Below are 15,260 nucleotides of genomic sequence, written 5' to 3'. Positions count from 1 at the left end.
TGGAGATCTGTACTCCAAAGTGAGAGCTAATCATCAAGGAAGAATCGTTCCTAAATGGGCGACTCATCACGGATAGGAAATGTACAGCTTTTATAGTTGCTGTTGCATCTCATCTGCATAATTGAATTTCTGTGGCTTTTGTAACCGCCTCTTTGTGATCTGAATGCAACAATAAAGCTGTAACGATGCCCACAAAGCGCTGACATTTCTCGAAATGCATCCAAACGGGCAATGAAAACAATTAAACTTGTCCTGTTTACAGAGCCTAACTGACATGCTGATCAAGATCAAATGCGGCGTCAGTTTAATAAAAGCAGTAATGCTGAAGTGTGTATGGAGATGGGACACCCACCGTTACCCAGTTTGCTAGAAGGTGTTAAAACCAGCTTGTGTTGGAGAATGTCGTCGCTGTGTTCGCTCCTAGGCACCCCCGGACAGCCCGGGTGGTGCCGCCAGGCCCTGCGTGTGCTGTTCCCTGCCTTGCTCTGCGAGCTCCTCGCCCTTTGTGTAGGGTACCTGTAGTTGGGTTAGGCTAGTGTATCGCTGGTACTATGTTTTGTTGGCATTTTGTATTGTAAGCCTTTTATTTAAAGTTCTAGGTGATTTTCTTCAGGGAGGTGTCATAGGAAACTAGATCCTGGCAATTTGGTCTGTGAAGTCTCAATTTCAAATGTAGAAATGAATGGCACTCCCTTCCCTGCTGAGGTTTGTGACCTCATTTCCAAAATTATGGGGCCAATTCCAGCTTTTACTGGAGTCAAGCTCAGCTAAGAAGCTGAGTTGCAAATGATAACCTGTGACAGACAAATAGCTTGTGAATGACCTTAAAATGAGAACTTAGAAGACCTTACATGCTAATTCTAGCTTTTATTTACTGAATGTGTGATCTGCATGAGTCGCGTGATATTCTCCTTCGTGATGGAAGTGAGCTAAAGGATAGATTCTGAACAACAAGTGCATGCTGGTTTGGATCTGAGCTTTTGTGGTAAGTGAATTGTGAAAAAGAGGTAAACTTCCACAGCTTCTATTTAATTAAATCGGTAAAGAATTAGAAAGAAACTCTTGGGACTAGCATGAGATTTCCTAGTAGCAAATGAAGATAGTTCGATACCAATATAGAGCAAAGCAGATTTTGGATCACCCCTATACAATATTTAAAAATAGGATATTAATACTTGTAGAATTAATACCGTATCGCGTTTGGTGTTTTTAAGCCGTAGCTGGAGTTTTGAAAAGCGCTCAATGGTTGGATGCACATATCGTCCAGAAGTTTAATGGGAACTCTGTAAAGCTTCACCTACAAGTGAATAACCTGAATTACTTTTTGAAGTGGATTGCTTCATCTGAACTTTAAGGGCAGACAGTTATCCAGTATGTAGCGAACGGAGAGCTAAAGGCTACTCAAAAGAGATACTTGAGAATAAAGTATGAATTCAAATGCTGAAGAGATTTCAAAAAAGCTTATATTCAGATAGCAGTAAAAATCCATACTTTCCTGTTTATGTATTCTACGTGATGCATTTTAATTATATAGTTGCATACTGTATTTTTTTGGTAGAAACCATGTCAGTTAATTCATAGGCTGGATCTGCTCTAGAAGTGAATAGCGGCTCTCTAATGGAAGAGGGTATGTGTAGGACCTTCCAGTGTTTTTCGGAAGAGTGGAAAGGTGAGGAAAATAATTCTATTTCAGAGCAAGATGCAAATAAAACACTATAAGAAAGGCAGGGTATATTAAGTGTACAGTTAATGGTCCGTTTTACACACCGAATGAGACAATGAAAAATGTTATTGAGGATGGGTCTTTATTCCATGTGTATGAATGACTTGATGTCCTTTCCTAAGCTTTCTTTGGGATCTTGACTTTGCAGTTTAAGTAATGTTTTGTAGGTATTTTTTGAGTGAAATAAATACCAAGGTAACGCTCGGACTGTAGCTGAAGTCGGGGCTACTTTGTGCTCATCGCTTACAGCCAGGCAAGGCTCCCCACCCAAATGTTTAAAACACAAGCAGGTTATTAGGCCAAGAGCGGGCAAGGGAGCCGTTGGCGTAACGCATCCCGTGTCTGGTGCGAGATCGCTGGCAGAACTCGGGAAGGAACAGGAGGTCTTGGAGTCCCGTTCTGTGTCTAGACCGCAGTCTCTTCGGCCACGAACTGCTTTTAAACCTCAAGAGGAAGCCTTGTTGCTGTTGAGTCAGCTCTGGCTGCTGCTTCCCATGCGTACTTCATCGCTTTTCATTCTCATTTTGCTGATCGTGCACGTTTAGTTCTCTTAGTAAGTTTTTAAAAATGCTTTTGGTAGAGTGTACTTTTGAAAGCATGCGTTTGGAAAAGAGTGCTGAAATACTGCCTTTTTTTTCCCCAGATACAAGGCAGTAAAACACTGAAATTCAAAGGGAAACTTGAGCAGGTATCAAGTTGCAGGGAGGCTTTTTCTACCTAAGAGATAGGTAGCTGCTTCATTTTCCTAATTTATTCCAAGCTCGAGCGGTTTGTGGAGCATAGTATAGTGATCAGCAGCATGCTCTCTGTTTGTATATATCTCTCTGCTTATTTTTTGTAAGACTTTTATGTTTCACGAGCCAAACAGGGTCTCTGAGTCATGTTTTGGATGACAGTACTCCCAGAAACTGCCAAAGGCTTGTGAGAAATAGCCTTGATTATTCAGCGGGTGATGTTCCATTTTTCAGAAACACAGGCTCAGCGTTCAGTCTGTATGGGGCAAGGTGGTCTTGCACGCTGGAGGTGTGCCGCCTTTCAGGTGAACGGCAAAATTGAGACTTGCGCTACTCGTAATGCCCTGTGTCAGTCAAAAAAGAATAATAGTCTCGTATCTGGGCCTGTTTCAGCAGAGCCTGTCTCAGTCCCTTCTGCAGTTTAGGCAGTGCTACTCAGCAAAGTTAAATGCTTACGGTAAAGTAAACGTGAGGACATTTTTTCAGGGAAGTGATTTTGTCGAGAACGCAGAGGATGTGCTACCTGCTAAGGGCGTTTGAAGGCCTGGCAGCCAGCGGGAGCAGAAGAGAGCTCGGTCTGTTATCCCGCTGCAGGTCGGTGTTGAACCGCCAGCGTGGCGCTGCTCCAGCCCTGCTCTTGCAGGGACTTTCCTTCGGCCTGAGCAACCTCACCCTTGCGCAGGTCGCGTGTGCGTAGCAGTTAGTCACGTTCCGGCTGTGACTTGATGGTACAGTTTATTTAGCATTTCATTTAGGTACTGTGATTTCTGCTAAACGTTGCAGTGTGCAAGGAGGTAGGAGGATGCGAAATAATGAATTCTTCCATCATTGAGCTGCTTTGAAGAGTTGCACGCTCCAACTCCGCTGTCACTGGAGTTTGACTGAAGTTGTGTTCCCCGTTCATTGTGGAAAATGCGTTTAGTCATTTGTCTTTTCAAATCAAGAGCGCGTTTTGTTCTGTGGTTTCTTTTTCATGTAATGAGATGTGCAGGGCTGAGGGGTCATACTCGTTCTGCTAGCCTTCAGTAATCATTTTGAACTCATTTGGAACAACCATTTCTGTATAAAGCTAAATAAAAATCAACTACAGTCTTCCCTATGCGTGATAAAGTTTTCTCATGCTTTTCCTCTGTCATGGATGTAATTCAGTAGATACAAACTTTCTACCAAATTATCAAATTAGATTATTTGACAGGGTAGAAGATGTATTTGAGTACTGCTATTTTTAATCCAACATTCTTCACCTTTTGGCTCGCACAATACTCTGGGCTTCTTTAAAAGGGCAGGAAGATAAATTGCTGATGTGATACTGTTCATCTAAATTTATAGACCTACCTAGACCAAGATTTCTTGAAGTGACCACTAATTTCTTTGAGCTCAATTTGGAGTACCATCAAGGAGACTGATTTTCTGAAAGAGCTCAGTAGCCATCTTCAGTGCTGAATCTCTTCAAAGTGGCTACTTTAGATCACTAGTTGCTTTTGAAAATCTAGTTATGTTTAAGTAAAATGGTACGGATACATTAATTTTAGGTAGCCCCCCAGGTGAGTTGTAGGCACGGTGTGAGATTTTTTCCAGCAGTTCTCGGTGTTGGTTTGGTGCTGACCACTGAAGTTCATAGTGGTCTGAAGCGGGATTTCCCTGGGAGTGGAACTAAGTCAACAATGAAGAAACTTGAACGCTAGAGCACATGCGTGAAACAAAACAATTTTTGAGCTATTGTAGGGGAGGAATGCTACTTTAAAGGTATTAAGTTCTTTGAACCGCTGTGGTTGGAGAGTGCTCCTGTGTATCTTCTTGAAAGCTGAGAGTGCAAAGGATCTCAAGAACAGGTTTTTCCAGTTTAGATTCATGAAAGGCCTGACCATAAAATCATAATATTCATGTTGTGTCCTTTAGCATCACGTGATCGCAAGATAAAATCCTGACATGTTCCAGCTTTTTCACCGCTTTCATAAATAAACGCACGTAAGTCTCAAAACAGCTGCAGTACAGCACATGAAGATCCTCTTTGCTTTCTGCTGCTCCCCCGTTTTTTGTACACAGAGGCAGGGCTCTTCTGCAGAGGAGAGACATCCTCCTCAACAAAACTATCCACAAACCTTTTTGTCGTGCTAAATATCTTGTTTCACTTAAAAAAACACCCAAAAAACAAAAAACAAAAAAACCCCCACACCAACATTTTAAAATGTTCATGTAACTGGTGGTTGATGTTTTTCCAAGTCCTTGTTTTGTGTATTTACCTTCCCATTAAGCAATATGCTAGTGCAAGAGAGTACATGCCAGTTAGGTTAGCAACACGATGTTTAGTCCTCACTGAGAGCAGAGATCTCATTTATCCATGCCCCGACCCCCCCTCGCTTGCCGTCTGGCCTGTAAAATTACCTTGCCTAATTCTGCAAAGCCGGGAATTTAGGCCTCATCATCCACACCTCTTTGTCTCTTTTTTTTTTTCCAGGCAGTCAATTATTTTAGAAGTCAGTCTGTGTCAGCTCAGGCATTGTTTTATTTAAGAGGAGTAAACAGTTTTGATAGAATACGTCCCTGACGTGTCTAGTGCTAGGAGATCTGTTGGAGTGTGTGTGTCTCCGAAATTTTGGACCGCATGTGTGGGTTTTTTTAGATTAGGAGTGTGGAAGTATATGCCCTGCAAGAAAACCACACTTTAATTGAGTGAACCTAAATTACCTGAATGTTTTATCACGCACTGCGCTGACTCTGCTCTGTTCGCTGGACTTCGCTGCTGTGACCAGCACCCGTAGCAGATCACTGCAAGCCTTCATTCCCACAAGTAACGTGGCTTATTTGTCTGGGACGTTTTACTGAACTGAACTAGCAACTTGGAAGAATGTTAATTGCACGAGTGTGGTAGAAGACAAGGTAATTTGCATTAAAAATACCAAATGTATTTTGAGAATGTCTGAGGGAAGGGTGTGTGCCAGGATCCGGCATTTTTACTAGCTGCCTAGTTTGTGTGTGCTGCTCGTTTCAAGGCTCAGTGACCTAGGAAGGTACATGGAAGTAGGAATTTGATTTAGACAAATAAGGTGGAACTTCTTCGGTATTCGGGAGACAATTTAGCTGGGGAGTAGTAATGCAATGGGATAGGGGAACCTTTGCCTTTGTTCCTGCCTCTGCTTTAAGGCTGCCGATTTTCTGGGTGACCTTGGCAAATCACTTTCCTTCTGACTCAGTTCTGCATCTGAAAAATGGGGATTATGGTACTGACTCATACCGCAAAACGCTTTCAGATCCAAGGACTGAAGACTAAGACCTGGGATTTAGTGGATTTTTGTTGTAGTGAGTCTCACCAAATTCAGTGATTTGTCTCTCTCTTTAGTTAGGGTGTGCTTTCAGTTGAGAGAGATTTAGACCTTGTCTATGTATTAAAACAAAAAGCATCATTTAACTTTTTGATTACCTTTAATTTATGGTATAGCTAGTACATTTACCAAAACTGTTTATCCTGATTTAAAAGTCCTAGTCGACAGAGAAAACTTAGTATGGATGAGTCTGTCCTGCTGCCTAATGTTTGGTTTCTGTGCCCTTTTTCTTGCAAGCATAGTCTGTTTTCTGATGCTATTCCTTCCCCCCCCCTTTTCTTTTTTTTTTTTCTTTTGCTGGCTAGAACTGTTCCTAAAGAAAGGACGTGGAGAGCTGGGTGCGGGATGGGGTGTGCTGCCTGTTGTGTTGTGCGGCCCGGGATGTGCGTGGCGGTGTGGCGGGGCTGGGGTGCAGCCCCTCGCCCCTTCCCGATAAAGTCCTCTTTGCTCGCCTGCATCGGCACAGGGCGCCCAAGAATTCCTTTTCTTTTGCCTGTCTCGGGTTACCCCAGCACGGGTGATGGTGCAAGCAGGTGCAAAGTGACAGTGTTAAAAATAGCGATGGCAATAGCTGTTCCTCCACGCGATGGGGGTACTTCAGCTCCCCTCCCCCTCTGCGATGAGCTTGTCTAGCAGACCCAGGGAGTTACTCCCAAAACATCCAGGCATCTCTCCGTTTCTTTAAGCAGGCTCTTCAAAAACAGAGTTATCGACCCACTTCAGTTCAGTATCGGTACAGAGGAGGGCACTGATTTCCAAACCGCTTTTACAGAGCGAACACCGCTGCACGGGGAGCAGTCGGTGCTTTGCCGTGTGGTTTCAGTGCAGGGCTAATGGGGAGCAGAATGGAAAGGCAACAGCAAGAACTCCATTAAGAGCTCAATTTCAATCTCTATCTAGAAAAACAATCCCTTTTTATCTTGTCCCTCTAATCCTCAACTTCTGAATAATAAGCCAACGACCTATTAGCTTTCAAGCTTGATGAAGTTAGGGGGCGAAAGATCCCTTTAGCATGTTGGTTTGGGGGGGGCGAGGGCGCGCATTTGAAAATGCAGGTCAGGTTTTCTCAGATACTTTGTCTCTTTGGATTTGAGGCTTTTTTTTTTTTTTAAAGTTTCCCACAGGATCTAGGCATCGGCTCATTGCGTGCAATAACACACAGATGTTGTTGATTGCAGAAGAACTTTTACAAGTCATAATTAATTTTTTGACATTAAGCATTACTTAAATGGAAACATTCTAAATAAAAAGAAACTAAAATTTCTTTCTTCTAGTTATAGTAAAGAACTGAAGCCAAACAAACTAAACTTATTTTGGATATTCTCTGTTTCCCTTGGTAACAGTCCTTATATGGGACAACAAAATCTGGCTTTTGTTAACTTCATGACCACTTTCTGATTCTTACACACTAGATGAATGCTTCAGTATTAAATTCACAAGGGCTGGAGAGTATGATTTACATACAACAATAACAAAACTTCAGCGGACTATTTTAACCACAAAGTTTAATTTGGAAATAATTGCTTACTTTTCAGAATTTCTGTGGGTTTGTTTTTGTGTTGTAATGGAACATTTTGCGCTTCTTTATGTCTGACTTGCAGTTACGCTGCGCTGCAAAGCCTATATGTAAGGACAAACAATAACTGAAATCTCCTTTAAAGGGTGTGTATTGAGCTCTAAAAATAACCTGGAGAAAAACCTCACTTTTAACTTTTCTTAGGCATGTTGTTATGTAATAAAATTGTATTTCAAAAGCTGTTCCCGTGGAAGAAGAGAAGGGGTTGGTTTTGGTTAGACTTTGGAAGAATTTGCCTACAGGAGGTAGGTATGGAATTACCGCACGCACGGGGGTGCGCAGGTGCGAGGGGAGCAGCCGTGCATCTGCGGGCACCGAGGAGGCCCGAGTACGTGCAGTTAGCAAAAGATGCTGAATTAAAAAACAAACAGGGGATTTGTTTTATCTTTTCGTGTAAGGAAGTTTAGCTTGGGTACACATTTGCACTGAGATTGTGTGTTGATAATGGGGCATAAGCCTTTCTACTTCCCTTGCTTTGACTCATGTTTTCAGGCTTGCTTCTTGAAATCACGATGAACAGAGATGTGGTACTGCCAGTTAAGATCTCTGATTTTCACTTTCACTTTGGGATTCTTGGAGTTACTCTAAAATTTGAAGTGAAATCAAGTCTCGCCTGCGCTGTAGCAGTGCTCGCTGTGGTGACCCGTGTGCGTCCCTGCCAAGTCTGCCAGTGCTGTAGTGGCAAAAGTGTACTGCAGACTTTGACCTGGGGAAAAATGACCACGCGTGGCAGTATGCTTATATGAAGTAAAGTTCCTTTGCCATAAATGTCTATTTTAAAACCTGATATGGACTGTCCTGAGACAATAGACCGTGGCTATTTAGTTGTTCTTTACATACCTGTGGATTTGTCTGTCTGTCCCAGTTGGAGGGTCTCTGACTGGGACATCGGGTGGGAGGCTGGATGCTAGTTCCAGTGGACATTGTCTGTTTCCTACTTAAAGAAACTAACAGGGTAAGTTCAGAACGAGGCAAAAAACCCCTCTTGCCTTCAGAAGTGGCTCTCAGTACTTGCAGCGTGGGTGGAGCGTAGGGTTTCTTTCTCATCACTTACTAAAGCCCCTACAGGGCCCTAAAGCATGTGTCTGCTTTTTTTCCCCCGGTACCCTAATGCATGTGTATGAGTTTCTTCTGCCTCTTTGTACAGTTACAGGCTCCGCATGGCCTCTAGATGTCCCTCCTCCTCTTCGCATAACACCAGCACCAGGCAATGCAAGAAATCCAACTGCACTGCATCCCACTTCTTCAAGGAATAGACTTCTGCATGTCCAACCAAACCAGGTACAGCAACGAGTCAGGCGCTGCCACGGGAGGACGCGCAGAGCTTACCTATCTTGTGTTTCTGTGGGCAAGGAGTGCAAAAGCGCTTTACAGATATTATCCGAGCCTCAGAAAACCCACGGTGTCATTGCTTTTGTTGTAACTGGTCGCTGATAAGAAAGCAGGGGTGAAGGGGGAGAGCAAGGTGCCCTGTGTCAGAAATAGGGCCTCTCAGTTAAATCAAGCACAAGGGACGAGGTCTTCTCTAGTGATGTGTACTTATATCCTCTGGATCAAAAGGATCTGTTGGGGCAGAGTCAGCTCTTTAGCCTCATGGAAGACGTAACGAGAGTTTTCTTTCATTTATGAGCTTTGAAGACCTGAGGTGTTGCTCCTCCGGATCCTGCAGGGAGCTTGAAGATGGTGGTAATTTTTGTAAGGATGGGGTTTGTCCCCATCTTGGAAGCTGTCTGTATCTGCTCATAGTAGTGGGCAAAGTCTTGAGATGTTTTAGGCTGAATGGGTAGATGCTGAACAAATATTAACTCTGACCAAAAAATATGCTTGGCAATGTGTCTTATGGCTGGCTGCTTCGGTTGAATACCAGAAGCTCAAAGACCAGTATTACAATGCAAATTGCAGTGCCAGGATAACATACAGAAACATCAGTCGGGGTTGTGGCGAGATGAACTGCTGTAATGAAGCTATATGGGCTTGGAGAAATTAATGATCTGGTCTGGTGTTATTGGTGAAGCTGAACTGGTTTCCTGTTGGTTGACTTTAACACGACGCTGTCTTCTCCTTCGTTTCCCCACTTGTAACATGCAGGTAATCACCTCCTTTGTACTGATGTAATAGCTAAGGAACGTTGTACTTACCTGTGTAAAGGTAGAGGTGAGAAGGAGTGCCAGCAAAATCAAGACACTGCAGCCTGAAATGTATTATTTGTTAAATATGTTCAAAAAATAACATTTGGGGGAAAAGTTAGTAACCTTCTGAAGTTTACTACCTCCCAAAGAAAGGGAGCGGTGGCTAAGAAATGTTAACATCCCTACCTGCGGCATAGACCGTTTAGTTGTGGGAAACCCCAGCAAACGTTAAATCACGGGCATCTCTCTCCTGCACAGCACTGAATGACTTGTCCTGCTGCCGGTAACGGGCCGTTACTCTGACTGCTTAATCTTAAAGCTGACTCTGATTAAATGCAACTCTCTGTGTGTTTGCAGGTACTAGGAACTTTTGACTGGAAAAGGTGAGGTGAATTAATCCTCAAGCATTATCCTCTCCTGCTTTTTCTCAGATGAGGTGAGACCGGTTCCTCCGTAGATAACAGGGACAGCGGTTCCTTCTGCTGGAAGCAATGGCGCGCTTCTGTCACGTTGTCCTTCCTTCCAGAGGGAGAGAGCGCAGAGCAGGGCTCCTGCCTTCTCCAGAGAGAGAATGAACTGTGGATGCTGGCGAGAGGGTGATCTCGGGGTCCCCTGCCGCGTGGAGTCCACGCATCAACAGCCAGTGGAATAGCATGGAGAAACGTTCAGGCATTTGCAGGCAGATTAACCATGCTCAGAGGGTTGATGGTCTGGATGAGTCTCCTCTTTCTGTTAGAACACAGAGGGGTTTAACATACTATGCAATTGAATTCTGAAAAGACTGTTACATCATTTTAGTTTCTACTTTACATCCTAACGGGTAAAGAACTGGGCATCCCACAAAAATCTACTGAAGGGAGTGGTAGGTTTTGCTGAGGTTTCCACATCTGACGTCTGTGGGTACCCCAGTCTCTTGACTTTGTACCATTAGCTTTAACGGCCGTGATGGCGTTGCTTTCGAAGTGTGTCAGGACCCACATTTTTTTGGAAGACCACCTGTTAAGTGATCTCTCTGAAATGCACTGATAGCCCCGTTTCATAAAGGAACAAGCATCCATTTCTCAAAAGCTGCCATTACATTTGTTGCCAGTCTGGTAGCCTTGTTACGGTCAGGATTTATTTCTTTAGTGAGAGTATCAAACAGGCATGTTACTGTGCAGTATCAAGCCACACTTTTCCTTAAAGACGGAGCCTGCGTTTGCGACTCTCAATACAAGCATGTTTAGTTTCTGTGGTCCTGCAGCGAGGGCACCCATGAAGGTAGCTGGCAGCCAGTAAAGACAAGTTGCAGAAATGTACAGGTCAGTTGGTAAAATGCAGTGCAAAAAGGTCTCTTACCTCTTGCTCCAAAATGGTGACAATCACACACGAGTGCATCATCTGGCAGGGGTGCTTCTCCGGGCCCCTGCAGATTTCAGCTCCGAGATGAAGGCTTCCCTCTGTCAAGACATGGTTTTGCAGGATCCCTACTAATGCAGCGTCCAGGTTTGGGATTTTTCAAGGATGCCAAGGGGGTCGATTGCCCTGTTTCCCCCTTATTTCAGTCAATTTATTCCTCTCCTTGTCTTTGCACTCCACACAGATAAGCACACATCTGTGTATGCACACGTTAGTTGAGAAGAAACAAGTGCCCGGTTGATACTCCTTCCCACCACCCTGAAAAAGTCAAAAAAAGGATCAATTTTATATATATATCTACATATATATATATATGCGACATATATATTAATATATATGTATGAAATTGCTGAAAACAGTTAAATTTTTTATAGTTTTGATGAAAATCAAATTGTTCAAAATGAATACAAAAGCTTTAAACTAAAAACATTGGGTTTGTTCACCGTAAAAATGTTTTAGCTACATGTTATTTGAGTTGGAAAGAAAAGGTCTGCAGGATCTTGTATTATCTAGCTACAGATTTTTTTGGATAAACCCCTATTGGAGGCTTTCTAAGTGCAATTGTGGTTTGGGGGAAGGCTGAGATGCTGAGGACCAGATGAGCCATAAAAGCTACATCCCCTCCCATGTTGGAAGTGATGCTTCCAGGTCAAGACTGTGAGGCCGTCGAGATGCAGGCTTTGTGGGGAGAGCTTGTGCCGTTGCTGGCTGCTCCGTCTCTTTCCTAGGGTGGAGACTCTCTAGGATTTGTCCCCTCTTGAGCTTTTTGCTAGCAATAATTTGCTCTTGAAATATGTGATGTACTAATTCCAAACAAAGGCTGAAATTTTTCACGGCAGCCTTGGAAGACTGAGATTCTCATTAGTCTTTAAAACCAGTCGGAAGCGAGTATCCAAATCTGCTAGGCAGCTTGGTAAATCTTGGTCAAATAGCACAGAAATTAAGTTTCCTGGCCTTACGTATTATCTCAAAGAAGCTGGTGTGCACATACAGCTCGCTAATCAGTTTGGCTCACTTGAGTTTTGCACGTTATCTTTATTTTCTCTCCACATTTTCTCCTTCCTCTCATCATCTAGTATTAGTATGGTAAACCCTGTTCTTTCAAACAGGAATTATCTTCCTGTGTGTCTGGACAGCATCTAGATCATTTGAAAAAATGAATATACAGTGTTAATAAAACCCAGCTCCCATATACTCTGTCTTAAAGCACCAGTATGCTATGCCCTTGATCTTCCCAGTGCAGCTTTGTTAGGCGATTTGTCGAAGGCCACACTAACTATATAACTTTTCACTGGTCGCGTGAGGATTGTTGCTGAGGAAGAGCTTTCTTGCCATGCAGCCCAAATCCTGCTTTAAACAATCGCTTCTTCGGAGACCCACTCAACTTCCAGCAACAGTAAGTTAAATTAAGTACAGAGTTTTCTGGCACGGATGCTGCTGAGTTTAGTGCCTTTAAGGCATACCAATGAGGTTATTAGAGGTCACTTTTGTGCAATTTATTTTTGCTGCTTTTTTTAGAGTGGTATTAACTATAATAACTGACAAACTCAAGGAGAGAAGTGTGTAAATTGTTGTGATATATGAATACTTTTCCCAGAGAAATTCTGGTTTATCACACAAGCCTGTAAATATGTATTTACAATTTTAAAAGCACGTCTATGTCCCTGGTTGTAAATGCTCCGTTTTTAAAGTTTTATAACGTGTGTTACTCAACCAAGAGACCACAGCACACAGCTTTATATCGTACTGGTCTATTTGAAGGATCCCTTAAGGTCTAAGCTGTGGCAGAAAAATATCCACGCCACTGACAAGAAAAACCCGTGGTCGCACCAGACTTTTCATCAGTTTCCCTCAGATGACAAATGCAGTTTTTTAGGGAGGGGGGAAGAGCTGATTTTTCTTGCAGAAGAAAGGATCGGTTCAAAATGGTGTCATTTCTCTAGAACGATGAGGATATTTTGTTCACAGTAAATTCAGGAAAGTATGCCATTTTTTTTTTTTCCAAGGCAGAATTTCACAGTTTTGCAGCAAATTTTTAATCTCCCCGTGCCTGCTGATGAAACGTGAAATTTTGCCCTTGACTAATATCACAAGTTCTTGTGAAAATTCAAGGAGAGGGTGGGGGGAAAAAGCTCAGGTTTTGCATGTAGGGATTTGCGAGGCTGACACCAGTAGCTCTGCAGTGCTCTCATGACAATGCTGATACTGGGAAGTTTATTAAAAATAAACTGTGTGGAGATGTGGTATTACCTGGTTGGTGCTTGGGTTCTGAACATTGCTCTGGAAGACTGAAAGCTCTGTTGTCTGTCCGCCATGTAAAGAAAAAGAACAACAATAAATTCATGTGACAAACTGCATCATGGAAATATTTAGTATTATTTCAGCAAAGGAAGTCTTCAAAATGGAGATCCAATGTATTCTAGCTCTGAAATGGCTGAACGGTTGGGATTTTTCTGGTGGGTGGCAGGAGAGGAGGAAGGAGATTGAAATGTCACCTTGGTCTATCAAGCTCCATGCATGCTAACAATAATTACTGCAGATCGAGCTTTCCTGACGGCTTCAGACTCTGGGTCTACACGCTTGGATAAGCAGCACGCAAGCCCTTTGTAATCTGGCCTCTCCGTTCAAAGCCAAGCCTCTTGTTGAAGCGTTGCAGCCCTGTGGAAGCAACGCAATACAATGAACTTCCAGGGTTGCTGTCCCCTGTCGGGAGGTGGAAGTTTGAGCAGGGCATGAAGTAGGAGGGGTTTTTGCTTCCTAGAAATGGTCCCTGTTTCGTTCATCGCTGTTAAAGGATATGCTCCATCACAACACCTTGAGGGGGAATTTTCTACCTTGTCCAGGGCTGTGGGACTTGGCACTTTTGTAAGGGAATCGCTGAGGGTCAGCGGGCAGCCAGTCATCACTGGTGCAGTAATTCAGCCACATTCTTTAAAAAAAATAGCAGATACAACAAACAGGTTTGGGAACGGCTGAAGTATAGGTATTGGTATTAATTTCACATAGGCTAAAAATGGCTCTTTTGCCCCAGAAAATCTGAAGATTCCTTACACATTATAAATCTGACCTGTTGGGAAGAAATCACTGTTGTCACTGTTGCATGTCGTTGCCTTGCCTGCAACAGCCTGCGTCAGCCAGCCTTCTCTTGCGGTGTTGCAGCCTACCTGATTTTTATTAAATGGCATTCAGTTTCAGTTAAGTTTTGAGTGATCAGGCTTTGCTGAACTGTAATTCTTTCCCTGAATGAGAATCTTCTGAAATACTCTTTAACTAAATAGCTACATACTTTCTTCCATTTGCCTGTGCTGTCACATGAAGCAGCACTAATAACTCCTTTTTATAAGAGGTGTGGCTTTTTTGGAAGAAGACTACCTTCAAAAACAGGTAAGGAGAAAAAGCTTTCTCATAACAAAGCTACTGCCTTGCTACCATTTATTGTACCAGTGTGTGTATCGCGCTGCTTGCAGCTGCCAGGAGGCAGAAGGATGCAGACAACACGACACTGCCCGTGGCAGAATCCATCACAAAATCTCAGCTGTGAAAACCAGTTAGGCTGTTTCAGTCTTTGATGCCAGTGCCAATTGTAGATAGTCCTTCAAGGCGATAGGATGTACAGAGTATTGTGTGTGCTCCGGAAAAAAACCACTTGGTGGACATGGAGGACACAAGTACATCACACCCGAGATGCCCAGCAGCTTGTCATCTCCTCTGTGAGATGGGTCAGCTGTGGAAGAACAGTAGAAATAGAAATGTACGCCAACATACGCTGCTGAGTAACATTTTCCTGGATTATGAGCGATGGAGCCTTTTACCTCTGGGTCGTTGGCTTGCATCGAGCCAAGGTCGTTGCTCAGAAGTCGTTGCGGCTGATGACAGGCAGCCTGGGTGAAATGAAGAGCGGATGCTCCCAGCCCGGTCCCACAAGGGCACCAGAGGGGATACAGAAATAGCGCTGTGCCTTTTGATGCAAGAGACATTTCTCTCAGTTTAGGGATGAGCTAGCCTGGGAAGCTGACAGAGAGGCACGTTCTGGCCCGCTGCTCATGAACAATCATCCTTTATTCTCACATGAAGAAGAGGAGGGGGGCCGACAGGTGCTTGGGGGGTAGGAGAGAATTTCAAGTTGTGCTGCATTTGTTTTATGACTTGCTTTGCAGCTGCCTTGGAAGAAGAAGAGGCAGTTGTTAAAGATTAGACTGCTCTGGAAATATTATCTTCGATATGAGATGCTAATGCAAATCGCCCCCCCCCCCCCCCCCCCCCTTTTACTGCTCTGCTAAGTTTTGGGTCACCTTGACTTTAACTGGGCTTAGCTTATTAATTTTTTTCCCTTGCTTTGCCAGTGTCAATGGCTGTGCAAAGAACTAAGCGAGAGGG

The 15,260-nt window shown here is 43.5% G+C and overlaps 1 protein-coding gene across 6 annotated transcripts in view; it reads left to right on the top strand.

Annotated features, from left to right (window-relative positions):
* The window catches only part of PRDM2 (PR/SET domain 2), a 75,084-nt gene extending 61,844 nt beyond the window's left edge, over window positions 1–13,240 (top strand). For 5 of the 6 annotated variants that reach the window (XM_087755252.1, XM_087755258.1, XM_087755255.1 and 2 more), the window contains 2 exons: window positions 8,504–8,637; window positions 9,843–13,240. In XM_087755252.1, the coding sequence (XP_087611378.1) occupies window positions 8,504–8,612 (109 nt within the window). In that variant the 3' untranslated portion in view covers window positions 8,613–8,637; window positions 9,843–13,240. The remainder of the gene's footprint in view (window positions 1–8,503; window positions 8,638–9,842) is intronic. The other variant, XM_087755253.1, reaches the window with a different exon arrangement.
* The last annotated feature ends 2,020 nt before the right edge of the window (window positions 13,241–15,260 follow it).

This window comes from Nipponia nippon, unplaced genomic scaffold, assembly GCF_047370975.1.
Source record: "Nipponia nippon isolate SJK-2023a ecotype South Korea unplaced genomic scaffold, ASM4737097v1 scaffold_19, whole genome shotgun sequence".
Lineage (NCBI taxonomy): Eukaryota > Metazoa > Chordata > Aves > Pelecaniformes > Threskiornithidae > Nipponia > Nipponia nippon.
Note: the sequence above shows the minus strand (reverse complement) of the source record. Positions and strands in the feature narration are given on the sequence as shown.